Here is a 25,545-nt window from a genome sequence, read left to right on the forward strand (position 1 = left end):
ACCATGTCTGCTTGGAACTCTGGATCAACATTGACAAGTCTACAGGCCTCAGAGCAAAATGGCTTTATATTTAATCTGAATTTTTAAAATTTATGTATTATATGTCACACTACCCTCCCACACATACACACACCATTTTATTATATTTTTTAACCGCATAATTTGTGTTGTGTATTTTTTTTCACTATATGGTGCGAACCATTAAAAATTGATAGTAGGCCCACAAATAGCCCACAGGCCATAGGTTGGTCACCACTTTGTAGCTCGTGTCTAAATGTCGGTGAGTAAAAGCATTTATTGGGTGAAAATGAAATTTCACGGCTGTGTGAAAAATAACCACTCTCCATCACATGTCTGTCTGGCCCTCGTCTAATGAACGGCGGGCTCGCCCCTGTTTCGTGCACAGTGCAAAAAATGGTTTGCCCCTCTTTTGGTGCTTTGGTGCAGCCTCCACAGCCTGCCAGAGGAGAGCACAACAGAGCAGAGCAGTCGAGCTCCCGGACGGTCGGTGGAGGAAGATGGCGGTGGGGATGCTGTATGGAAGCGGAGTCGAGCTCTGGATTTCTATCTAAAAAACAAACCTCATGGATATAAAGGACAAGCATGGACGCTTTCCTGACGTTTCTTTTTGACGCGCGAACGCTTTAGGGGCGATTTGAGTCGCAATCTGTCGCCTTTTGCCACGGTACAGATTCGGACTTGTTGTCTGAAGACTTTCCCCCGCTGAGAGAAAAGCGAAAAGTAGGCAAAAATGTCGGATACTAAAGTAAAAGTTGCCGTAAGAGTTCGGCCCATGAACCGGAGAGGTAAGTCTTCTTTTTTTTTTTTAAGTGCGTTGTGTGTGTTGTAAAATCCGCTAACTTTTCATCCCTTTTCAAAGAGCGTCACTTGGGTTGTCTTATGGAGTTTTAACGGAATTAAATGAAGTCGTTGTCTGCTTTGTTTTCCAAAACAAACGTCTTCGTACAGAAATTGAGCTGAACACAAAATGCGTGGTGGACATGGAGGACAACCAGACGGTTCTGTACGCGCCACCCTCCAATGCAAAAGGAGACAACAGGTAAAAAAATTAAAAATTAATTCCATAGTGTTATTTGAATATCATCCCTCCAACTGGATTTTATTTGAATTATGGTTGCCCACCCTGCAAAATCTTTTATAGTTTGGATTACTTCTGCTTGGTTTTGAGTGTCACCAAATATTTGAAGCACTGTGGGGCTCCCGGGGTGTTATGTAAACGTCTGACCCCAAGTGCAAGTGCACAAATAACTTTCACAGAGGTTGTCGTGCAGTATGCAATAACAAAACTTCGTCATATGATGTTGTACCGTGTTGTCATAACACTAGTGGTTGTTAGCACATCTGCCTCAAAGTTCTGACCTTCTGGGATGGAATGTTGGCCATTCTGTGATGATGTACTTGTCAACCTGTTTTTAAAAAACAAATTGGTTCACACAATATTGTGACCTTTTACAGCAAAAAACTAATTGCTTCACATTTTTTACACGAATCAAGTATATAAGACAATATTGTGACCTTTTACAGCAAATGAGTAGAATATGAATACATTTAAATCGATCATTTTCCTGCCACCAAAGCAAGTGAGTTGTGCATTGCAATTGTCACGTTAAATTCAGTTTGAAAAATTGCTAAGGAAGTGATATGCATTGTGATGCATTTGAACCTAGCCGATGAATCTCTCAAGGTTTTGCCGATGAGCTAATTTAAGCGAAGGGTGCCGGGTAACACGACAGTGCTCAGCATTGGAGTAGAGGACGGGCACTTAATGTCAGGAATAGAAGCTGTAAAATATTATGGATTACACTCAGACTTTATGAAAGCAAACAAAGTGTGACATCATTATAATGCTGCTTAAGATGATGTTTAAGTGGATGTATTGTCGCTGTCACATTAAGTCGTCTTGATTTACCATTGGTTGATTATGGTGGGATTTTCCCCATAGGAAATCTTAAAAGGGACTTTTTATATTTTCATCAGTTAATTTGATAATATTTCATGTACATTTAATATCTTTAAAAGTGCATTTTGCCACTTTTTGTTGACTGTAAATGACATCATGTGCTGAGGCTCATGTAGCAACCAATCACGGCTCACCTGGAGAATGTCACATGTCCAAACAGAAAGCAGATGAGTTGTGATTGGTCAATCTTGATCAAATTTATATCTTAACTTTTTACTTCTGAAAATGGCTAAATAAATGCACTATCCATTTAAGATTGACGTAAGTGCACATTTTGTCACGTTTAACAGATGTTGGTGAGAAACTGCTTCTTATTTCTTGCGACTTTATCATGTTTGGAATGCTAATTTAAGATTTTATGTCCAGTGTGACAAATCATGTAAAATTGTGTTGCCCAACCTTGCTGCATGTATTTTGACTTGACACGAAGTAAGCAGCCTTGCTGCTGGAGATTTGGCTCCTTGTGTTTAGACTACAGTGGTTTTGCCAAGGCATATAATTTTCTCTCTTGCTGATGGTGGAACTGCGAGAAAAGCTTTTTGCTCCCGTTGCAGCCGTGTTTTGAGGACACCTGTTGCTGTGTGCTGGAGAAGTGTCAGTTTTAGTGGCTATCAAATATGGCTGCAAGGGGACTTAGTCATGGGAACTTTTTCTCTCCCATGGGAACAGAGTGAAAGACGTACGGATGGATTTTTGTGTTTCTAAAAATATTGAAGTGGAATTAAGTTTGGGATTTAGATGATCGCATGACGCGTCAAAAATTGAAAATCCTGTTTTCCATAGACGGACCACACAGCAAATGAGAATTAAGAGGCATATGAGGGATTTGCTTTGATGGTTGAGCTTCATTCTTTACACTTCACTGTATTATGGTAACACTCGTGATCACTAAGCTGCTGGGGAGGCAGGTTAAGTTCCCCCTAAATTCCTAATGGTCTTTCTCACCTTTCATCTGCACGTTATGCTGGCACCACGTTGCATATTTGACATGGGAATGCTTGTGTTCTGTCGACACAATGGTTTAATGGGGGGTGGAGAGGCAGAGAAACACCTGAGGCTGCTGTCTGTGGTGGAGATGAGTGGAGGGGCATCATGACAAGAAAATACCCCTCGAGAGGGGGGGAGGCGTATCACAATTCGTCAGGTTCCAACCTGCCTGCCAACGCAACTGAATACAAAGCCGTCAAGACTTATAAATATCTTTTGAAAGGGAGATATGATCACACTTGGATGTGTGTTTCCCATCTTCAAAAATGATAACAGCACCCAGATGTTTATGTCGCGGTTAGGTTGACAGGTTAAACTGTTAAGCCTTGATAGAATACAGCAGTAAAACATTACTATTTTGTCTAAAATGAATTTAACGTACAATTAACACCTTTAAAAAAAAAAAAACACGCATTTTGCCTCTTGCTGTCGACGTAAAATGACGTACTCAGGGCTCAGGTATCGACCAGTCACGGCTCAGCTTGTGAATGTCACATGACCAAATTTGAAAAAAGAGCTTAAAGATTTTGATAATAATCATTTCGATCATGTAAAATGCTAAATTGCTAAATGCTAAACCCACACCGTTGTCTCTATCAATAAAATGTCAATGTATTCAAACATATATCAAACATTCTCGCTTTAGTATCATTTGAGCAGCTCTCTGGCTTTTCAAAACACGCCTTTCTAAAATGACAAGCTGCCTTGTCCGGTGACTGCCCTCAGGAATGTTCCCTTTGTCTAGATATGACTGTGTCCACTCAACATTTCCATGTAGAAAGATGTTCTGAGATCTTCCTAGCTTAGTAATACATTTATCAAACACACAGGTCACATAAATTGACTTGATAGTCCAAATCACAAAAGGCCTGTTTGTTCAAAGGCTCTCCCATTGTTTTCACAGAACGGAGAAAAGATGGCGGCGTCCATCTTTGTTGCGTCTGTGGCTCATCAGGCTCAGATGTGGTTTCTCGTGCAAGGAGAACTAAGAATTCTCTCGCTTTGTGTTAAGGAATTCACACAACAATTTTGGTCTCAAAAAGGCTTCCGGTCTTTAGCGGCGAATAAATCTATTGTGACAGCAATAATGTCTTTAGTGGTGTGTTTCTCGGCCATCTTGTTCCTTTTGTGACCTTTTGTCCATCGCGGCCACACGCCAAACCTATTCAAACATCTGACATCTACAAGTAGGCAGGGTCAAAAGAGGTGTGTCCCGATAGTAAATGTCACTTGATATCTTTTGGGAAGGAGAGTTGCATCGAAATGAACAGATTGACCAACCCTGTGAAAGTGATTTAATGCTTCTGGGGCGGCGTATCATTCAGTATGCTAGACTCGCGGACCCACCTTGCCACTGCAGCGTCACAAATGCCTGAGAGGACACGATTGGAGCCGAACTGCTTCATCTGCGTTGTTGGCATGTGCGAAGGAAAATTCCCCAACAGGAGCATCCGGCGCATTGCTCCTCATTAAGACTGTTTTTGACAGTCTGAGCTTGGCTTTTATGTCGGAACTTTGACTCACAAGGCTGGTCGTTTGTCTCGGCCGCGTGTTTGCAGAGTTGTTGCCGAGCAACAACTGTTGCCGAGACATGCAGGAGTTAGCCGACTTGTAAAATATAAATGATGCGCGTTTTTCTCTTAAGTGCAAAATAATTCACACGGAATTTATAGTTCACGCTCTTTGTTTAATTTTGAAGCAATTGTGGTGACATCTGAACAACCTTCCAGCATCCCCTATCTGCTCATGACCTATTTTAAACTCTTTATTCCTATAATGGAATGGAAAATATTCTCTCTGGAACCTATTTAAATGCCAGTGTCATACCGAATAAATTAATGATGCCCAAGGGAGTGGGGTCAAAGCTAAGGTCAGCGTGGATGTAACTCAACTTTTCATAGCTCACATATTGTTCTTCTTCGGTTGTTGCAATTGGATAAACAGCGCCTCCGCTGGTTGCTTTAAGATATTTCGACAATGATTAATTACGCATAATTGATCACATTCAATAATTTATTTTTAAATAAATTGTTATTTCCAGCAACCCTTTTAAGGAGTAAACATTTACATTTCACGTTGATATTTCAGCTCCATTGAGTGTCCTTCTTGCCTACTTCATGGAATTTTTTTTTTTTTAGCAATCCCACACAAGACTCAGTGTATTATTTTTTCTAAGTCTGTGCAGCAAGGTGATCTCCTACTTCGAGTGGGTGGGAGCGACCAGCTTGATTCGTTCTAAACATACTCGGGGAATATTTGAAATGTTAGCCTGGGCTCCAGAGCAGCGCAATCTGCTGTAACCCAAAACTGACACACTACGTTGTGTTTGGCTCAAATCTCTTATGACTTGTAATTGTCTGAAACACGTTGACAGGCGAGTAGGAGAAAGAGTCTTATGTGTGGTTAAATTGAGGTTAAATGGTTTGGAGGGCTCAAGATTTAGCAATCAGACGGAATTTGAATCTCTTTGGTGTGTGTTTGTGTGAGACTGTTTCTGTGTGTGTGATTTGACATCGGTCCATTTAAGAAGCAGGATTATCTTATCTCATTAGACTGTTTATCTGAAATTACTTCATTTGTAAATTTGGAGCTACCGCATCTGCTCTTGTGGACGCTCTATTTAGGAAATTGGACGATGGTCAAGTGTATTGTTCTGGTCTGTGACCATAAATTCCTGAGAGGCTTTTTAAAAATATTTTATGATTAAATGCGGTGTTGCTGGATGATGCACTCTGTATGTAATCTTGTGTGTTTGTTTCCCGCTGGGCTGGAAGAGGACATTTTTTTGACAACATAATGACCCAGTGGCCTTAATCCTGTTCCATATCCACGGGGGGATCCCGCTGCGGGCACTCCTACCCTTCATAATTTTTATTTGGGGAGCATACAGTGATCTAAAACTCGACAGAAGACGTCAACCAATCGTGCAGCTCGTAATGGAAAAAAATTGAAAAAAACAAAAGTCAGTCCCAAGGGAGATATTTTCTACTTGAGATTTAACAATATGGCCGATAAGATCACCTTGCTTTAGGGGGGTTGGATGAATTGCTACTGTATTTGTCTTCCAGCCATGCTGAGAAATTTTCCGGATGTCTTATCGTGGAACGGCTGGCTGGAAGGCCGGGAGCCAATGTGCGGCCACGGCGACACACTTCACACGAAGTACAATGAAGCGCACAAAACCAGCAGCGTTAGCCTCGTGTTTGCTGAACCGCAACATAAGCCCTCCAACCTCAACATGTCACACACGCTAAGTTTTAAGCAAATCGCCTCAAGCTTTGTGACCGAGTCGCCGAGACTGCCACTGAAATGCATTTTTAACAATAATAAATACGATCACATGCATTGAAAAGTGATTTCTTGCACATTGTTAAGATGGAGACAAATATCTGGTGAGATTAAAAGATTATATCGGGAGGCTGAGGAGTGATGGAATTTATGTTGGGAGGCTCTTAAAGTGATCGAAGCAGCTGCGGAAAATAAATAATGTCCGTCATGAATGAAGTCTGCGTTTGTCTTTAGCGAGGAAGTAATTGTGTTAACAAAACCTATATATAGCAAGATGGATACAATTCTCTCTATTGTCTCGCTCGGGATTCTCCACATACCACATGTGACCGTTTATATTGTACACCCAGAAGGAAAATGTTCCTCAAAATTCCCACAGAATGACTTTTGTGGAATGTGTCCCAAAAGAGTTAGAAGCTGTTTTATTTCATGTCACATTAATAGCCAGTTGTTGTTTTGACTAATTTCATCATACTGTGGTCTGGGTGGACCTGCGGTTAAAAAATGTAATCCAACATAACTCGAGTCAAACTTTTTGTCCTTAGTTCCGGCATCTGGGTCTGCTGAGTGCAGCCATCCCCAACTTGGCCTCTTTGTTAAGTCCGCAGGCAGAAGATCTATTTACTCAACAGAGTCAGTGGGACGATGAATGCTAAATCTCTTGCCTCGCTTAGTTCCACTGGCCTACTCCTGAACCCCAATCACAGCAGTGACCAGCAGGAAGTGCTACTTGGAAGTGAACAGAAGCAAAAACTGATTTAGTGTACACACGCTCAAGTTTCCTGGCGACATCCAGGAATATTTAAATTGTGTTTAGCATTAAAGCTCAAGATTCCTAACTGCTCTTTTTTGTCTTCTGTTTGTTCCCCACCTTGGACTCCTCCTGATGGATTTCAGCAGGAAACAATCTAAGGTATGTACCCTCCGCCTGTGTTCTTCTCATGATCGCGTGACATATCAGAGATGCTGAAAATGGTTTCCTTGAGGATGTGAGAAGCATCCTGCGCATGTCTTTACACAAAGGCGGTGATTGAGGGCGTTTTAGTCTCTGGGTTGGTCAGCAGGCGCCGGATAGATGTCCGTGTGAATGTGTCAGCGCTTTAAGATGTGCTGAGCACCCACAAAGGGGCTACAATGAGAGCAGGATGTGCGTGGACACTGGGCTAGTGTGTGCGCGCGCATTGAAAGCTGCATTGTTGCAAGCGCACCCCCCCACACTTCTTCCCCTTGACGCCTCACTGCTGAGCTTGACCAGCTCGGGTATGGTTCATACATTGAGGATCGTCTTTTGTGTCGAGTACACTCGTTGACGGGGTCCTGGGGGGACTGGGTCTCTCGGGCCTGTAACCTGAATTTACCCTGACACTAAACCCAGCGCGTGTCTGCTAATTTTACTTTTAGTGTTTCGACAATGTTGTAGTCCAATATACAGTTTTTAACACTTTTGTCTGGTTACTCGGAATTATGCATAAGGCGGTATCAGATTTGAAATGTTTTATTAAAATGATTATCATTCTCGAAAAGAAACTTCCATTTTTTGCTGTTTTTGGATGTGTCAGAAATTGGATCTTGATGATGAGACGTTGGCTAGCATTAGCATTGTCGGCTATAAACAGCCAAGATTAATATTTTCAAATAAAAATGTTGTCACAGTTTTTTAATGGTGGTTTTTATACAGAGTAGTATCATTTTTATTTTGTTGTCAAATGGACAAGATAAGAAATGGTTGCTCTGTTGCCTTTGGCTGGTTAGCGAGACAGTCTTGCTAGCTCTTCTGCTTTTATTAGCATCTTTCAACCTCAGCAGGTGGTTTTCTTGAACTATTTGCTTCCTGGTCTGATTGAAATGTTATTGTCGGATCGCTCGGTTGTTAGTATTGGGCTGACGTCTTATTTCACCACACGCTGGGCCACTTTGATTATCCCTGATTGCAAGTGCAAGTGCAAAAACAGGTAGCGGAAGTGAAGCTAACCCCTGCGGGAGACTTGAAAAGATTCTATTGTCCAATCAAGAACATTTTTTTTATGGAGTCACAATCCAGAGGAGTCTACTTAGCCATAGCTAGCAAAGCAGCTCTAATTGAGAATGATGGCACTTTTTGTTCCTTGCAAACTCATTTGACTGAAGTCACAAGAACAGGTTTTGTTTTCAAAGCATTCACTCATGCTGACTTTGCAAAAAGCAGAAGCTTCCCAGTAAATAGCCCCTATCATGATTCGTAAGGTCTTGGAGAAGGGAAGTGCTTTGACAGCAATTTGTAACAGCAGCACGATCTTTTAACGTGATTTTATGGAGACAATAACGAGCTATTTGAATGTTCTGTCAACACACACACGGACGGGTTTATGCTAAGAGTTTATTTCCTCGCGAAGAGCATCTCTCTGTGTCATTAGTCCAGAGCTAGCTCATGCAGGTGCCTCTAGGATACAAAGCAAAGCGTTTCTTCTGCTCGAGTCTGTGTTGTGAAAGGCAGCAACGAGGGCTGCGAGCCAGCATGCACCGCCGGGGAAGCGCTCCGGCCCCGTTTCCTTGGAGACAAGGGTCACTGAGTGCTGGAATTTCTTGGGGGAGCGCTGACCCTGATTTATGAATTCATTTAGCCGCAGCCACTATGACAAAAGCGCTAACAGTGGATTTGTACAGAGCGTCTTAATGAGCATTACTTTGAACAATAAGCTCAGTTTGTCTGGATCTTACTCTCGCAGACATGCTCTATCCCGCTGATTTACTCGCATGGCACGGCACAATAAGCTTGATTTGGTGCCCGTTATGGAAGCAGGATCAAGTCGTGTCGGAGTGTAAACGCTCGGACAGGTGTGGAAAATGTGTCGGTGATCTCTTCGCTGTCTTCTCCGTAGGTGTTCGCCTTTGACCACTGTTTCTGGTCCATGGATGAGTCCAACGTTCCCAAATATGCCGGTGAGTCACACGTGATAAGTCTTCACTCCTCCCTAGAGAACATTACATTTCAAGAATTTGGCTGCAAGCGCTTTGGCATTCAAATGTCCTTGTGCTGTATTCAAAAAACTTAAATATAATAATAATAATACTAAATATAAATATAATAATATATGTATATATATAAATAATAATAATAATAATGCCTTATAATTATAAGGCACCATCCTACTAGGCTTCACATTACAATTAGAAAAATAATAATTTAAGCTACATTTCGCACAAACATAAACAAATCAAACACTTTATCCATCTTTGAAGCAAATGAAATGCCTCACTCCTCTTCTGCCAACTAACAAAAATATAAACAACCTCCTTGGCAGTGGGAACAATATGAAAGTGTTTATATTTACATGTGCATTATTTTTCTAGCACTCTAATTCATGTCCTTGTGCATATTTAATCAGATACTACTATTCATATCGCTAATGAATGCTTTACGCAACATTTCACGCAAGAAAATTGGTCCATTTGTGCAAGCGGAACATTTTAGGATTGTGGCTCTTTTGCTCGCCACTCGGTTTTGTGATGGAGATGTCATATACACGGAGAGGACAATATGACCACTCGGGGCACGGCCTGAAGCTGGCACAGCCGAGACTTTATTTAGCTTATTAAACAGCTGTTCTATTTAGAAGTAGCACGACACAAGAGACTGCACGGCACAGACAAATACTTTCGACATGACCAGGCAGCAAGCGCTCACTGGATTTGTGTTTCGAGTTCTTGTTAACTGTTCTCATTTGCCCACAAATGAAAAGCAATGATTATCTGTTTACACTAATCGCCATGGTAACTGAGTCTTTGTCCTAAAGGTCAAGAGGTGGTGTTCAAGTGCCTTGGAGAGGGAATACTTGAAAATGCATTCCAAGGATATAATGCCTGCATATTTGCCTATGGACAAACAGGTAATTCTAAAAATGTGGAATTATTCAGAATAGTGTCATTAGAAAGAAAATATTGTTTCTTTTTGAGTTGGATTGTTGCAAGAAAATGACCTGGAGGGGGAAAACTGTTCCAAAGTTTGTTTCATATCTTGAGAAATAAAGCGAATCTGATTAGGGGAAAAACAAAGCTATACTTGTTTTGGTTCAAGTCAAAACCTTTGGGGGGAAAAAAAATCGATTAAATCTGCCTTCAGAGATTTTATTTTATGATCATATCAGCCTGAACGTCTTGTCAGATGCAAATACATTTAAAGCACTTTTGTTGTTTTTATAGGTTCTGGCAAATCATTTTCCATGATGGGAAACGGGGAGCAGCCGGGTTTGATCCCTCGACTGTGCTGCACGCTGTTCGAGAGGGTCCACCAAGAATCCAACGAGGGCCACACTTTTAAAGTGGAAGTGTCTTACATGGAAATCTACAACGAGAAGGTCCGCGACCTCCTCGATCCCAAAGGGTGAGTCTGATGGGTGGTCTTGTGCTTTTTCTCTCATAGTAAACACAGATCTGACCTAAATCTGCTCGATGAAGCCAATGAGCTAATGCTTTGGACTTGCGGTGACACACACACACAGCTGCTTGCTCAAACTTTGTCATTTTTCCTGATTCATTCCGACTCCAGCGTGAGCAGTGACCTCGCTGGCTGCTGCTCCCACTTGGGCCTGACTCAGGACTGTGACGGAGCCAAGTAGGAAGCTTTGGCCATTTCCCGCAGTTGATTGGTTTACTATTTACACTTGCGGGTCTTCAAGCCGTTGCCATTGTGACTTGTCTCACAAATGTGTCTCCATTCAGAATGGAAAGACGGACTTTCCCGTAGTTTGAATGGAGGTGTTGGAGTGGCATTGTAATTTTTGAAAGTGCAGGTGATAGATGGATAAAGTTAAAATACGACCCCGTGTCCACTTTTCAAAATGACTTTGGTTTTGCAAAATAGTCATTTCCAGTCTGCAGTAAATTGGCTGAATAAATCAATAACGCATTTGCAAATTCCGATGATTGGGCTGAATTCAAGAAATTGTCCTACCACTGACCTGTTACCCAAAAATTTAATTTTCATCGACATAAAATATTGTTTATGTGTAGCCAAAATGCTTTACAAAATATATCTTTTCATTCCAAGATGAGTAAAAAAGGCCCCTCTTCATTCCTAACATCTGAGGCTCGGTTAAGAATGTAAACATTAAGATTCTCCCCAAAGAAGGTGTTGAAAATTAAATCAAAGTGCATGTCATCACTAGCTGACTGACTTTAGCTGTTCAAACAAAAATAAAAACACACTTCCAGCGGGTGGTAGGTTACCATAATGGAAAGAGGAAACCTGGTAACTGTTAACCGGAGTACACTGAGTTGGATAGAGTGACCTACTGAGCTATTGGATTTCTCTTCAACAACTAGCAGGCGGCCCTAAAGGAGAAACATTTTTTATATTTCATACAAGTTATAAACTGAAAAGTGAGGCACACTTCAGGGAACAATGTATTCAGGTCCAATGGGGAAACAATATTGTTTATGCTTTCAAAGAGCCAAAAGCTATTCTCATTGGGCAATAGCTTGCTAGCGTTGCCAAATAGCTAGCTAGCGGTATAGCTAGCTAGCTATTACACAAAATGAACTTAATTAGAAACAAGTGAACAACAGTGAAAAACATTTTGACAGTTTTTATCTCTATCCTTCACAGTTTAGATTTTTTTATGTCATGTCAACCTATATTTATACGGCCATTCTTTCAACAGGATGTTGTTCCCAGCCAAATCTTGTCAGTTCAGAGAGAAATGTGTTTTTAACATCAGCTTCTAAATGTTAAGTCATGTTTCCTCCGGATCTCCTCCAGAATGCGCATCTGGCAACAATTTCAATTCAATGTTTAAACTCCCATATATACTGAAAGTTCAGACATGTCCTTCTCTTATCATATATCATTATTTTTTTATTATTATTGTTATTTTGCATGATGTTATTATTTTATTGTATCCAGATGACATCCTGAATCTTGATGAAAAGTTCCTCCTTGTTCAGCAATAGGTGTTGATTTAAATACAACATTTGAAAACGATTCTCAAATGCTTAAATTCTCTTTGGTTGTGTAATTTTGCACTCCACCCAAGCTGTCCTTCTCTTTCCTTCAATCCCATTTTATGCTTGAGGTAAAACTGATGGTGTCAGCACTCCAAATTGCCATAAAAGCCACAAAAAGGGCGACTTTAAAGAATGAGGAAATGAAATGTGCTCGGTGCCATGAGAGGCATTTACACTCCTTTTACTCACCAGACCGTTTCTCTTTTTAGGAGCCGACAGTCTCTGAAGGTTCGTGAGCACAAAGTCTTGGGTCCATACGTGGATGGTTTGTCTCAGCTGGCCGTGACCAACTTTGAGGTATACCCTTGTCTTGTACAACTGAACAAAATCCACTCAAATTTCATAAATGCAAAAAAAAAAAAAAATCATTTATGGCGTCAAACACGAATCGTTGCAGCCAAATAGCACTGAGCTTAACAATGTGGTTTTAATTCTCATGAGCTCCTAATGACACATATAATGTGAATGTGGAATGCACCCGTGTGGTTTTTTGGGGTGGATTGTATGCCAAACTTCGGCGGGGCTTTTCTTAATTAAGTTTAAAAATCCCCACCCTATTTCTGTGCGCCATGTTTGCCTGATATCAACGCGCTGGATTTCCTAGAGCTCCGTCTCGCTAAAGTGCATGTGAACGTTGGCTGCCTTTTATTGTTCTCAAAAGGATCTGCTTGCACATTTTTCTTCAAATCCACGGAAATCTGTTCCAAGCTTTCAAACTGTAAAACTTATGAAATGTAAAACTGTTGCCAGTATTTCGACAATAATCAGCAACTAGGGTAAACAATTTGCAACTCAACACTATCAGTTTCAAATATAAATAAATGACCTATGCGTGATGTCATATGAGGTTTAAAAATTGTTTTATCTCTCGTTTGTCTTCCTTGACTTTAGGACATTGAAGTGCTCATGTCGGAAGGGAACAAATCTCGCACGGTGGCAGCCACCAACATGAACGAGGAGAGCAGCCGATCTCACGCCGTCTTCAGTATTATCGTCACACAAACATTATACGATCTACAATCCGGGGTAGGTCTTTTTGACTCTGCATTAAGACTCAAAGTATTCCACAAATGTATTGACCTCGCAATAAATTGGCTTTATTATCAGAATTCCGGGGAGAAGGTGAGCAAGATGAGTCTAGTTGACCTGGCAGGAAGTGAACGGGTGTCCAAGACGGGAGCTGCTGGCGAGCGACTAAAAGAAGGAAGCAACATCAACAAGTGGGTATATTTGGAAAGTAAAAGCCTACGTGCATCGGACACGTCATTATAAAAATGTGGTTGTCGTCCCTGGAGAAGCTAAGATCATTTATTTATTGATTTATTCATTAACGTTCTTATTTTTTGTTTATTTATTTATGTAAAAATGGGTTGAAAAAAACAAAAGTCAATTTATATTGGGGAGTCAGTGTCCCTGCGGCCCCCCCTCTAGCTCTGCCTATGGTTGTAGTTTGACATCCCTTGATTGGGCCACTTGTGGAGTCTTAAAATGTAACTTTGCGTTTGGTTGTAGGTCCTTGACCACGTTAGGTTGTGTGATTTCTGCGCTGGCTGATCAGTCTCCAGGAAAAGGGAAGGCCAAATTTGTGCCTTATAGAGACTCAGTCCTCACCTGGTTGCTCAAGGTTTGTAGCCCACATTAATTATTATTATTGTGTGTCAGCATAAATTCAGAGAAGGAATTTTTCTCTTTAGGACAACCTGGGTGGGAACAGCAAGACGGCAATGATCGCCACAGTGAGTCCCGCGGCAGACAACTACGAAGAAACTCTTTCCACTCTGCGTTACGCCGATCGAGCCAAGAGGATCGTCAACCACGCGGTCGTGAACGAAGACCCCAACGCTCGCATCATCCGAGAGCTCCGAGAGGAGGTGGAGAAGCTCAAAGTGCAGCTGTCTCAGGCTGAGGTGAGATTTTGAAACCAGCAGAACCTTGCATGGCCACTAACGTGATTCGGATCTGCTCCCAAGTCCTTGAAGGCTCCTGAACTGAAGGAGAAACTCCACGAATCCGAGAAACTCATCATGGAGATGACCGTCACTTGGGAGGAGAAACTGAGGAAGACCGAGGAGATTGCCACAGTGTGTATAAATATATATGACAAATAATATTCATGAAATAAATCCACTTTGCTCACAGGGAAGTCATACTGTGTTTTTACAGGAGCGGCAAAAGCAACTGGAGAGCATGGGCATCTCTCTGGAAACATCCGGAATTAAAGTGGGTGAAGACAAATGTTTCCTGGTCAACCTGAACGCCGATCCTGCCTTAAATGAGCTGCTCGTTTACTATCTGAAGGTACTCATTTTACCGACGGAGGTCTTTGTATTTGTTCAGTTGTAGCAAAAATGTTGGCATGGCTTCATGGGCGATTTTTTTTCCTACCAAAGTCAGAAATACCTCAAAAGCCAGGGAATCCTATTTGTAATGTGATAAAAGTATTGTAAACAGAGCTGATCCTGCAAGACAGACTTGTAGGCGTGTGAGCAAGGACCAACAACAGGCCTTTGTCTAGCTTCTGCCGTTTCAATGTGGAATGACCACTCCAATGTGAAATGGACTCGTTTGTACATCCTTTGAAAAAAAGGAAATGTTTGTCTAACAGCGCCCACTCACTTTTTTTTTTTTTTTCCCCCGATTGAATCCTTGCAGGCGCAGTCTTGTTTCCTCATTTTGTCATAATAAATTAGGCCAAACATGGGGGAGGCGAAGATAATTCCTTTCAGGCCTCTTTTAATATGTCTTCCACCTGTGTGTAGGAGCGCACACATGTCGGCGCTGACACTTCTCAGGACATCCAGCTGTTTGGAATCGGGATCCAGCCCCTGCATTGTGTACTGGAACTGTGCCCGGATGGTGATGTCACCTTGATGCCCATAGGGAACGCCCGGTGAGCTGCAGTAAAAAGAACGACGACGACTTTGTCGGTTGAAGCTTCACATGAGCTCATTGTCGAGGAATTTGAGTTCTCTGCTTTCAAAGCACGAGCATGTTTTTTCCCCCCTCGAGACGCAAATGAATTGTTCAAGAAAGGATGCAGATAATAATCGGACTTGACGTTTTCTCCGCAGTACCTGTGTGAATGGAACAATGATCGATTCTTTGGTTCATCTTTGGCATGGAGATCGGATCTTATGGGGCAACAACCACTTTTTTAGGTATGCCGCATTTTGACTTGGAACCTAGTAGGATGAGTTGGAAGGCTAAAAATGGAATCTGTCACAGGATCAATTTGCCAAAACGAAAACGGCGGGACCGTTTGAAGGAGCTGGAAAGGGCCTCTCCCAGGGACAGCTTTGTGGAGGTGGATGTGGAGACCGCCAGTGAAGCATCTTCTGAACAGGATTACAGCTATGAGTTTGCCCAAATGGAAGTCATAATGAAGACTCTGGGAAACAATGGTAATTACTTTCAGCTCTTGGTGCACATAGCAACCAAAAATTCCATATATTTTATTTACATAATATTTATATATTTATATTTTACCAGGGGTGTGTACACTTTTGATATCGTCTGTATTCTAATTAATTGTAGTTCTTCCAAGAATTACCTGCAGCTTATTGATATTTTTTATTTATAAATCATATTTATATTTTACCAGGGGTGTGTAGACTTTTGATATCATCTGTATTGTATTTCATTTGAATTCTTCCAAGAATTTCCTGCAGCTTATTCATATCTTTTATTTATATATTATATATTTTACTAAGGGGTGTGTAGACTTTTGATATGGTCTGGATTGTAATTCCAAGAAATTCCTGTAGCTTCTGCTATAAATTGTAAACAAGACTCGAGCATTGCGTGTGGTTTTGTAGACCCCATGCAGAATGTGGTCCAGGTTTTGGAGAAGCAGTACCTGGAAGAAAAGCGCACGGCTCTGGAAGAACAAAGGTTGATGTACGAGCGGGAGCTGGAATCTCTTCGGCAACAACTTTCTCCCGAGAAAACGCAACAGCACCACCGCAGCAACAGTGAGCGCCTCACGTTCCAGACGCACACGCCGCACGGCAAACTGCAACTTTGGACGGAGGAACGGTTGGTGACACACGATGAGCTCATACAAAAATGTCAATATTTGTTTTTCATCACTTGCTACTCAATACAGAATTCCATCTATTGCATTTCTAAGTAGGACAGTCGGTTTCCGCTATGCTAGTTTTTCCCCAAACAGCGTTATCCCATAATACGAGGTTCTATCCCAACCTAAAACTTGAGGATACTGCAAGACAGTGTTTAAAGGAATGAGTAATGCAAAATTACGGCTGCCCTCATGAAGTGAAGATAACCACCTCTTAAAAAATGAAGCTCAAAGTTCTGGTTAGGTCAAACCACTGAGCAAAATTCTACTGCATGTGTCCTGCCTTTAGTCTCCAAGCCTCCTTGTGCTCCAACGGGAAATTCCAATTTTTCACATCGATTTTTTTTTTTTGCCCGTTGTTGGTTACGCTGCCAATTCACACAGCAGTTTTCTCATACACAACCAGTTGAGTTGTATCTCTTTGGATAACTGTTTTTTTTTTTTTCTTTGTGTGCGTCAGGGATGAACTTTTCAGACAGAGTCTTTCTCGGCTCAGGGAACAAGTTCTGAAAGCTAACACCCTGGTGCGAGAGGCCAACTTTTTGGCAGAGGAGATGAGCAAACTGACCGACTATCAAGTCACTCTTCAGATTCCTGCAGCCAACCTTAGCGCGAACCGCAAGGTCAGCCGGCCGAGCCCACGCCAAGGAATCATTTTAACTGTTTCGTCTGCTCACCTTATCTGATTTGTTTGTTTTCATTCAGCGTGGAGCCATAGTGAGTGAGCCGGCTATCCAGGTACGCAGGAAGGGAAGGGCAACTCAGGTGTGGACCATTGAGAAGCTGGAAAACAAGCTGGTGGACATGAGAGATCACTACAGGGACTGGAGAGAAGGCTCAGAGGAAGTGGTAAGAAAACAAGACAGGAGAGTTAAAAAAAAAAAGACATTTGGTTATTTCATTTTGTCTAATTCAATTAACAGTGCAGCAAGGCAAATGGTAAACACTCTGACCCATTTTACGACGCTCAAGAAAACCACAACCTAATAGGAGTGGCGAACATTTTTCTGGAGTGCCTTTTCCATGATGTCAAACTGCAATATGCTGTTCCCATCATCAGCCAGCAGGGAGAGGTAAGTTAATTGCATCCATCTGATGTTTTATATTTTAAATTTGTTTGTTTGTGCGCACAGTTAGCAGGCAGACTGCACGTGGAGCTGATGCGGGTCAGCGGCGCCGTGCCCGAGCGCCTTTGCGGTGGGGACGACTCCTCTGAGAACTCCAGCGAGAGTGGCTGCTATGAGGTCTTGGACACCAATGGAGAAATTGTCCACATGGCCAAGAGGCTCATTATCAGGGTAGAAGCCATATTTTTGGTTTGCGTGCATAGCTGTACCTTGACTTATGTGACCTGAGTCTCTTGAAAATTCAAAAAGTCGGGTCTCATACTGTGTGTGTTTTCACGTTACAGGTTCGCATCAGGGAGGCGACGGGGCTGCCCCTCAACCTGTCCAACTTTGTTTTCTGTCAGTACACCTTTTGGGAACATGGCGAACCCACAGTGGCCCCTCCAATGGTGAGCCCTGACAGACCTTCCCCTCGGAGCCCAGATGCACAGTTCACTGTCCAGTTTGACCACTGCAAGGTGAGAACCATCAGCTTCTTTTTATCTCGGCTAAGACGCTTGCAGATTTACGCTCATTGATTTTGCAGGTGATGAATGTTTTGAGCCTTGGCAGAGGTCTTCAAGTGTGTATTTTAAATTGGACTAAAGCAATTATTTTACTTTTTTTAAATTTATTTATTTATATTTTATTTATTTAAGTTTTATTTATTGATATTATATTATTTTTATTTATATATTTTTTATTTATTATTATTATTATTTTTTTTTGCAGGACTATGTTGTACATGTGACAGATGACTTTCTGGAGTTCATATCAGATGGAGCGTTGGCAATAGAGGTATGGGGCCATTGCTGTGCTGGGAACGGACGTTCTCCATGGGAGTTAGACGCTCTGGAATCCAAGACTCAGACGCTCCGAGACAGGTACGTACAAGTTGAGTTCACGCTCGTGGAGAAAAACGGAAGGATTTGAACACTTTGATGCACGTTCCATGAAGGTGGAGCGAGGTGTCTCGCAGGATCGAGCTGTGGGTCTCCATCCAGGAGCTCAATGAACAGGGAGAGTACGCCGCTGTGGAGCTGCAGCCTGGAAAAGACATCAGCACGGGAGGAGTCTTCCAACTGCGCCAGGTCGGAGAAAAAACACAAAACACTGTGACTGGTGTAATTATGTAAAAAAAGAACACATTTTAAAGGCCACTGCCAGAAGCACCACACTGAGGTTGACGTGTCCAAGCAGGGCCACTCGAGGAGGCTTCATGTCAGCGTGAAGCCGGTCCAAAAGTCAGGCACCCTACCTCTGCTGGTGGAGGCCATGCTGTCCGTCTCCATCGGCTGCGTGACTCTACGCTCCTCCAAATTGCAGCGACCCCTCGACACCTACCAGGTCCGTGAAACATATTTCGGACCAAAAATAGAAAAGTTTATATTTAAAAGTCGTTCACTACCATTGGCAGCTCTACAAGTCAAATGTCCATTTGAACTGGGCTGGTGGTAAATGAGTTTATAATGCAACACAACTTGAGAAAATCTGTTTGATGTAAAAACATTGCGGAGCTCAAATTCTGAGCTGTCAGCTCACACTTACACACACACATATCTGACAGCGTGTGTTCTTCCCTGCCAGAGAGAGGTGCAAGACGATACGGATAGTTATCAGGTACCCTCATCCTGCTGTAACTTAACACGCAGCATGAAGGATCACGTGTTTGCGATCAAGCCCTTGCTTGAGGGCCTACGAGGGAGGAGGAAGAGGGCTGTGCCTCTCCCGACAAAAAAAAAAAAAAAAGCAAAAACCGTTGCTTTATTAAACAAAACACACACTGTAATAACATAACGGCCATTCTTTGGCAGCCAAACACAACTCCACCCTTCGCCTACATTTGCACACTAATTTGCTTGCCACTACTGAAGAGCTGCAAGAACATGCTACATGCTATCTAAACATTTTTGTTGCATGGCTGGCACTACTTTGCATGGGGGATGTGCACTGATATCACAGGTGTGATGCGGTTCAGTGTTTTTTTGTGATACAGTATTAACAGTTGTGGTCCAAAAAAACAGATACAGCCAATCAGGTGCACTTTATCTCCATCTGCTTCTAGGAGGAAGATCTCAGCTGCGTAAGAGAGCGATGGTCTGAGGCCTTAATCAAACGACGGGAGTACCTAGATGAACAAATCAAAAAGATTATTAACAAGCATGGTGAGTCTAGAACCTCCCAGAAAAATTGTATTTGGTTCTTATGGTTTTTGATTGTGATTGGTCTCAATTCATTCAGAAAAGTCAGAGGAAGACATTGAGCGGGAAGCCCGTCTGGTGGAGCAATGGGTCGGCCTGACCGAGGAGAGAAACGCCGTGCTCGTACCTGCGCCCGGAAGCGGAATCCCCGGAGCTCCCGCCGACTGGTATACAATTCGAGCATATTTATGTCAAATCCATTTGATTTGTTGCTTTTTGTAACCGTGTTTCAAACATCTGCCTGTAGGACTCCGCCTCCCGGAATGGAAGCTCATATCCCAGTCCTCTTCCTTGATTTGAACGGTGAGTCACACACATTCTTGACATTTGAATCAGGAGTCACCACATTAGGCCTAAAAAACAAGCTGACGGATTAGCGTCTTTGTGAAGAACTTATTTTTTTTGTATTATTGCCGATTAGACTGTGCTGATATAATTAATGATTGTATATTTTGGAATCTTAATATAGATATGTTTTGTTCCACTAGCTGATAATCTGACAGTGAATGAGCAGCTGACGGGTCCTCATGCTGCGGGTGTTAACTCTATCCTACCCAAAGAGCATGGAAGCCAGTTTTTCTATCTCCCCATCATCAAGCACAGCGAGGAAGAGGTGAGTCACTGCTTTGAGTCTACTGCCCCCTTGTGTTCAAAGATGGAACTGCGCAGCTAACTCGCTTCTACTTTTACAGATGCTTTTCCCAAGTGGATCGTTGAGATTTTAAGATATTTAATTATTTTCAGGTGTCAGCTGTGTGTTCCTGGGACTCATCCATCCACGATTCCGTGCATCTCAATCGGGTCACGTCTCCTCACGAGCGTATCTACCTAATCTTGAAAACCACAGTGCAACTTAGCCACCCCGCCTCAATGGAGCTGGTGCTCCGCAAAAGGATCGCCGTCAACATCTACAACAAGCAGGTTGGTGTGTCAGGAATGTCACGACTACCTTGAGCGTTTCGTTTGTTCACTCAATTTGACTTCTCTTATTCAGAGTTTCACACAGAGTCTCAAAAGGAGAATGTCGCTTAAGAATATGCTTCACTCCTGCGGCGTGATCTACGAGATTGTTTCCAACATACCGAAGGTGGAACATGTTCTAGATGTATTCTAATAAATACACTCAACAAAGTCTTGTAATGAACCCCTCGTTCCTCATGTCAGGCCTCAGAGGAGCCAGAGGAGAGAGAAACGTTGGCCCTCATGGCTGCTCGTGCAGACATCGAGGAGACTCCGGATGGAGAAACCTACATTGAGAAATACACTCGGGGAGTTTTGCAAGTGGAGAATATCCTAAGCTTGGAGAGGCTGCGGCAGGTACAGTAGAGCCATATGGATTGCCCATGTCCCAACCTGATACTAAATTCTAATTAATTTATTCTGATCAATTTGACAAATACAATGTAATTCTTTATTTTGTAAATTCATGTCTCAGTATAATAATGTAATTAAAATACAATTATCTCTGTATTTTTTATCCCTGATCCCTATAATTATATATTATATTCTTTTAATTTATATTATATAGATTATATTATACATATTGTATTATATTATATATTTTTTATATTATATTATATTATTTTCCACAGGCAGTGACCGTGAAGGAAGCACTCTCTACGAAGGGAAGACATCTCAGAAGAAGCCTCAGCACACCAAATGTTCCGCATGTAATGAGCACATTCCTCTCATGAACTAATAGTTTTGACATGTGTCATGAGTAACAAATTTCCCTGCTCTCCAGTCTTCCTGCAGTAAAGCAGACCTGACTGGCTGTGAGGATGAAGACCGCAAAGTATGTGAGGTATGCTTCAACACCATGTTTGTTGATCACATGTTTTGCAGCTGTATTTTTTATTTAAAGATGGGTTAATTTTCTGGGCTAAAATGTTCTTTGTATTGATTTGTAGGATAACTGTGATCATGGTGACACCTGCAATCCTCAGAACGGCTCTCTCTGCAGTACACCGATCAAAAACAAGGAAGGGTCAGGTAAACCAGACGAGAGAATTTAACAAGAAGTTCTGCATGTTCCGAAAACTATGAATGTCTCACCGAATGATTCTGATCAGGGTCATTTCCAGAGAGTCCTACATTTTTCAACTCCAGTCCCTTCAAGCTTCTATCCCCTCAGCCGTCCAAGTTCCTTAAGTCCCTGCTTCCTGTCAAGGAGGAGAATAAGGTGAAGAAAGTCCTGGAGGCCCGTCCACTGCTGGGAAAAGAGGCAAGAAGGAATAAGTTAAATTTCCCTGTGTTGTGATCCTCACTCCTGCGCATGGATGTTTGTGCCACTCATATCAACATGCATTTTTTGTCTGCAATTTTCTAGCTTGACCACAAATTTCTGAAATGCATGCCCACTGTATCACTGACCTGGCCATCTCCATGCCTTGCATGCAATGTGTTTGTCTGTGTGCGTGCGTGAAGTCCTGTGCTGTTGTTCTGACCCATCTGCAGAGCATGCGCTCATGTGTGGACAACCCTGCGCTGCTCCCCCCTCCCTGCCCCTGGCGCAGACCCAGGGCAGGCAGCGAGGGCCACTGCAAACTTCCCACCCCCACCTGCAGACCGCTCAGCCGCACATTGCCACAAGGTGCTGCTGTAAGTGCTACACGTGAATGTCACATGGTCACGGGACGGTGAGAGAGATCATGTTAGCATGTCCAGGCTACTTTTATACTGCATGAACACTAATTGTGAAGATGAAAAATGTGCCAAGCCATCAACTTTCACCTTGCATGATCACATTCTGCCCTCTGCAGGAATCCGACGAGGAGGACGCTGCAGTAGATGTTCGAGATGGCGGCGGCGGCGGCGGCTTCCAGGCGTACATCCCCGAGGACTTTGCAAACTTTGACATCTACAACGCCACCCTGGAGAACCGCGGCGACTCGAAGGAGCGGAAGGAGGTGTCTCGTAGCCCCACCGCCAGTAGCTGCACCAGCGGTTATTTTTCCCACAGCGCCTCGAACGCCACGCTATCCGACCTGCCGTTCAGTTCCAGCGAGAGCTCTGATCATCTCAGCTGCAGAGATTCGCAAGACGCCCTCGGATGTCATGCCGGAAGAGGCTACACGCAAATTAAAGTTCCCGCTGGAAATGAAGACCAGCAGGTGTTCACCTCACCAACTTCCTTACCCATCAGTGTTCCTTGTGGCAAGCAGAGAACTTTTCCTCCGCCTCAAAATTGCAATCTCAGTTGCAGTCAGGAGTTCACAGACTTTAAAGGGGCGGATGATACCATTGCCGAAGAGGGCTTGCATCATTTTACAGACGGATGGGAGCAAGACGCTGTTGACGTGACCACAACACTGAAGACGACGAACAAGACAGAAACGTGTGACTCTGTTGCTGTTATGAAGAACAATTCCGACAACGCCTCAGCCGCTTTACACAAATATCCAATTTCGACCAACACTGTTATTTGCACCATCTCTTCAACGTCACCGTCCGCTGTTACGTCCTTGTCCAAAGCCCCGCCTCTCAGAGGAGGAGACCCTCCCATCCGCGAGCCGGCCCAGGGAGATGTGCCCCACGGGAGCCCCTGTCCCAGCCCCAACCAGAGCAGCACGGAGCCCTCAGGCGACTCTAGCGGGGATGAGTGCACCCCCGTCGCCCAGCTCCCCGACTGGATGGCGCCAGGGGAGATGGTGTGGGTGGGTAAACGGCGAGGAATGGTCCACTACGTCGGAGGGGTGGAGTTCGCTAAGGGTATCTGGGTTGGCGTCAAACTGGACCTGGCAGTGGGTGAGTTCATTGAAAGTGTAGCAAAAGAATTACTGTACTGCATAGTCGTGAAGTATTTGAAGATTTTATCCACTAGAGGGCACTGTATATTTTAACTACAAGTGCTGTGGTGCCTTGCTATAGTCAAAATAATTTAATCTTTCCCCTTTGAACTGATACAATTAAACTGTTCCAGCCTCCACAATTTTTTAAAAATGTTTTTCATAATTTTTTTAAAGTAATTATATAATTTAAAATTTAATCTAATTCAATGGACATTAAACTACTCCTCCACTTTTATTCTAATACTTGAGACCATATAACTTAGAATCTTCAAAATAAAATAGTCAAGTAAGAAAAGTATGATTTTCCAGTTTTTTGAATATTGCTGAAGTTGTTGTATTTTAATCCTCCCTCAGGGAAGCACAATGGTACTGTCCAGGGGAGAGTGTACTTCCGATGTCCCCCAGGCCACGGCGTGTTTGTGAAGCCATCTCGTCTGACTCGAGATCCGCCCTCCATGGACACGGAACCAACCACTCTCCTCAGATAAGACTAAAACACAGTCTGGGCCACAGCTTTGGCCAAAATTCTGATTTGGTCATTTGTAGGCTTTTACTATCTAATGAAGCTAATCACTGAATATGCACATGCTCATTATGCACATTTTTCCATAAGGGTATATTTTTAAGGGGAAACGCTTAACTGGGAGTCCATATGGAAATATTAGCCACTTGGTTTTTCTTAAGAAAGCATATTTTTGTATGGCGTTATGATCACAACCCCTGAGGCTCATATGATGATTAATCTGGGATATGAACATTACGAATGTACTACTGTCAATAAAATGTCAGGGGCAACCAAAGAGTTTCATATCTGCTGTTAGTAGTTGAGTTGCAAAAGTGGTGGAAACTTTATAAGGGAAATTCAACCTTTTTTTGGGGGGGGGGAGAATTATTGGCAGTTAACTGGAAATTTGGGCGAATTAATCCAAAGCATAAAAAAATTTCTGTCCTAACCAGACATGGGGGCAAATGGGTTATTTTTTTATCCAAAATTTATTTTCCATATTCCTCTATAAATAATAATTATTTCCCCTGTAAAGTTCCCATCTTTAAGAATAGCCCAAATTTTGCATACCAAGTTTTGTCAATTTTCATATGTGGAAGAACACAAAGTTTAGTGCCATGTCTTTATCCGGAATAATTTCCACATATCCTCAAGATCAACAAGAAAACCTGCATTGCCTTCACTTTGTGACTCTTGAATTATCCTGTTGAAGTACTGTAACACTGTGGATTGAACAATCCCTATCCAGCATGAGAATCGTGCTGTTTGAACGCTTGCACTGGAAAGGAATTTTCGGAAACGAACTGACTGAGCGGGTTCTCACTCACTCGCTTTCAACTGAGAGGAGGCAAAAGCCGTATGATGTCATCTCTGAAGATTTTATAGACTATTCAGCACTTGGATGAGGATTTTATAGGCTTTATCCAGAACTTGGATACAATGATGCCTTATGTCTTTGCTTCCATAAAGGTGGACACATAACCTTAAAAAAGAAAAAGTGTGTTCCTGTGATATTGTGTATGTTTATTTTGACGACACCTAATGGCTTTCCGGAAGCTACCCGACCTTATCTGGCTTGACTGATGTGCATCCTTTTTTTTTTTGTCCATGTGAAATTTATATGTTGACTGACTGATACGTAATACCACACGTTATTAACAGGTACTCAATAATGCATTATGTCCTATTTAGGATCGAATGACAGTGTGATAAACGGTGTCTCGTTACAGAGGATGAGGTTGTTCAGTATGACCATGTGGCGAAGTTGTGATGCATCTATATATAATGTATATGTTCAAGTTGTACATGGAAGATCTTTCAGCTGCTCTCCCTTGTGGAGATGTAAATACAAGTGTTTTTTTAAAAATAGTATTTACGCTATTATGATGTACAGATTGGTATTTATGTTGTATCGCAAAAAATTGTTTTCATTGGTACGTGAATGTTCTAGAAGAGAACATTTATAATCAAACCACTGTGTTGACTTTTTTCTGTTGAATTTGGTCAAACATTTTGGTTTTTGGCATTATTATTTCATGTTCCAAAATCCAAAACACAAAGAAAATAATTTGTTAAAAAAATGTTCAAATAAAGTTTTTCTATAAATGTTCAAATAAAGTTTTTCTA

At 42.3% G+C, this 25,545-nt stretch overlaps 1 protein-coding gene across 7 annotated transcripts; it reads left to right on the forward strand.

The window, feature by feature from the left end:
* Positions 1 to 444: 444 nt before the first annotated feature.
* On the forward strand, positions 445 to 25,536 carry kif13a (kinesin family member 13A). 7 transcript variants are annotated; one of them, XM_088388311.1, is made up of 40 exons: positions 445 to 806; positions 970 to 1,060; positions 7,157 to 7,169; positions 9,115 to 9,175; positions 10,030 to 10,122; positions 10,436 to 10,616; positions 12,448 to 12,535; positions 13,130 to 13,264; positions 13,346 to 13,458; positions 13,751 to 13,862; positions 13,933 to 14,145; positions 14,209 to 14,319; positions 14,402 to 14,536; positions 14,998 to 15,128; positions 15,310 to 15,396; positions 15,464 to 15,639; positions 16,054 to 16,273; positions 16,777 to 16,939; positions 17,022 to 17,165; positions 17,240 to 17,389; positions 17,450 to 17,614; positions 17,728 to 17,901; positions 18,155 to 18,306; positions 18,381 to 18,513; positions 18,623 to 18,769; positions 19,010 to 19,042; positions 19,488 to 19,587; positions 19,664 to 19,790; positions 19,871 to 19,926; positions 20,112 to 20,236; positions 20,368 to 20,544; positions 20,618 to 20,710; positions 20,788 to 20,940; positions 21,216 to 21,293; positions 21,368 to 21,427; positions 21,534 to 21,615; positions 21,696 to 21,847; positions 22,051 to 22,224; positions 22,386 to 23,370; positions 23,769 to 25,536. In XM_088388311.1, exons 1-40 carry the CDS (start codon positions 752 to 754, stop codon positions 23,900 to 23,902), a joined length of 5,772 nt encoding a protein of 1,923 aa, XP_088244437.1. In that variant the 5' UTR covers positions 445 to 751; the 3' UTR covers positions 23,903 to 25,536. The 7 variants fall into 7 exon arrangements, with proteins under 7 accessions (XP_088244437.1, XP_088244436.1, XP_088244438.1 ...); XM_088388310.1 differs by having other exon boundaries at positions 446 to 806; positions 7,154 to 7,169; XM_088388312.1 differs by having other exon boundaries at positions 446 to 806; positions 7,154 to 7,169; positions 22,081 to 22,224.
* The last annotated feature ends 9 nt before the right edge of the window (positions 25,537 to 25,545 follow it).

Source organism: Syngnathus floridae, chromosome 10, assembly GCF_059516105.1.
Source record: "Syngnathus floridae isolate MCC-2025c chromosome 10, RoL_Sflo_1.0, whole genome shotgun sequence".
Lineage (NCBI taxonomy): Eukaryota > Metazoa > Chordata > Actinopteri > Syngnathiformes > Syngnathidae > Syngnathus > Syngnathus floridae.

Excerpts from the sequence above, each read along its gene's own strand:
- kif13a (XM_088388310.1), top strand. The coding sequence starts at position 752 with ATGTCGGATACTAAAGTAAAAGTTGCCGTAAGAGTTCGGCCCATGAAC. Across the intron at positions 19,043-19,487 it reads ACGATACGGATAGTTATCAG|GAGGAAGATCTCAGCTGCGT; the intron begins GTACCCTCATCC and ends ATCTGCTTCTAG. Across the intron at positions 20,237-20,367 it reads TCAAGCACAGCGAGGAAGAG|GTGTCAGCTGTGTGTTCCTG; the intron begins GTGAGTCACTGC and ends AATTATTTTCAG.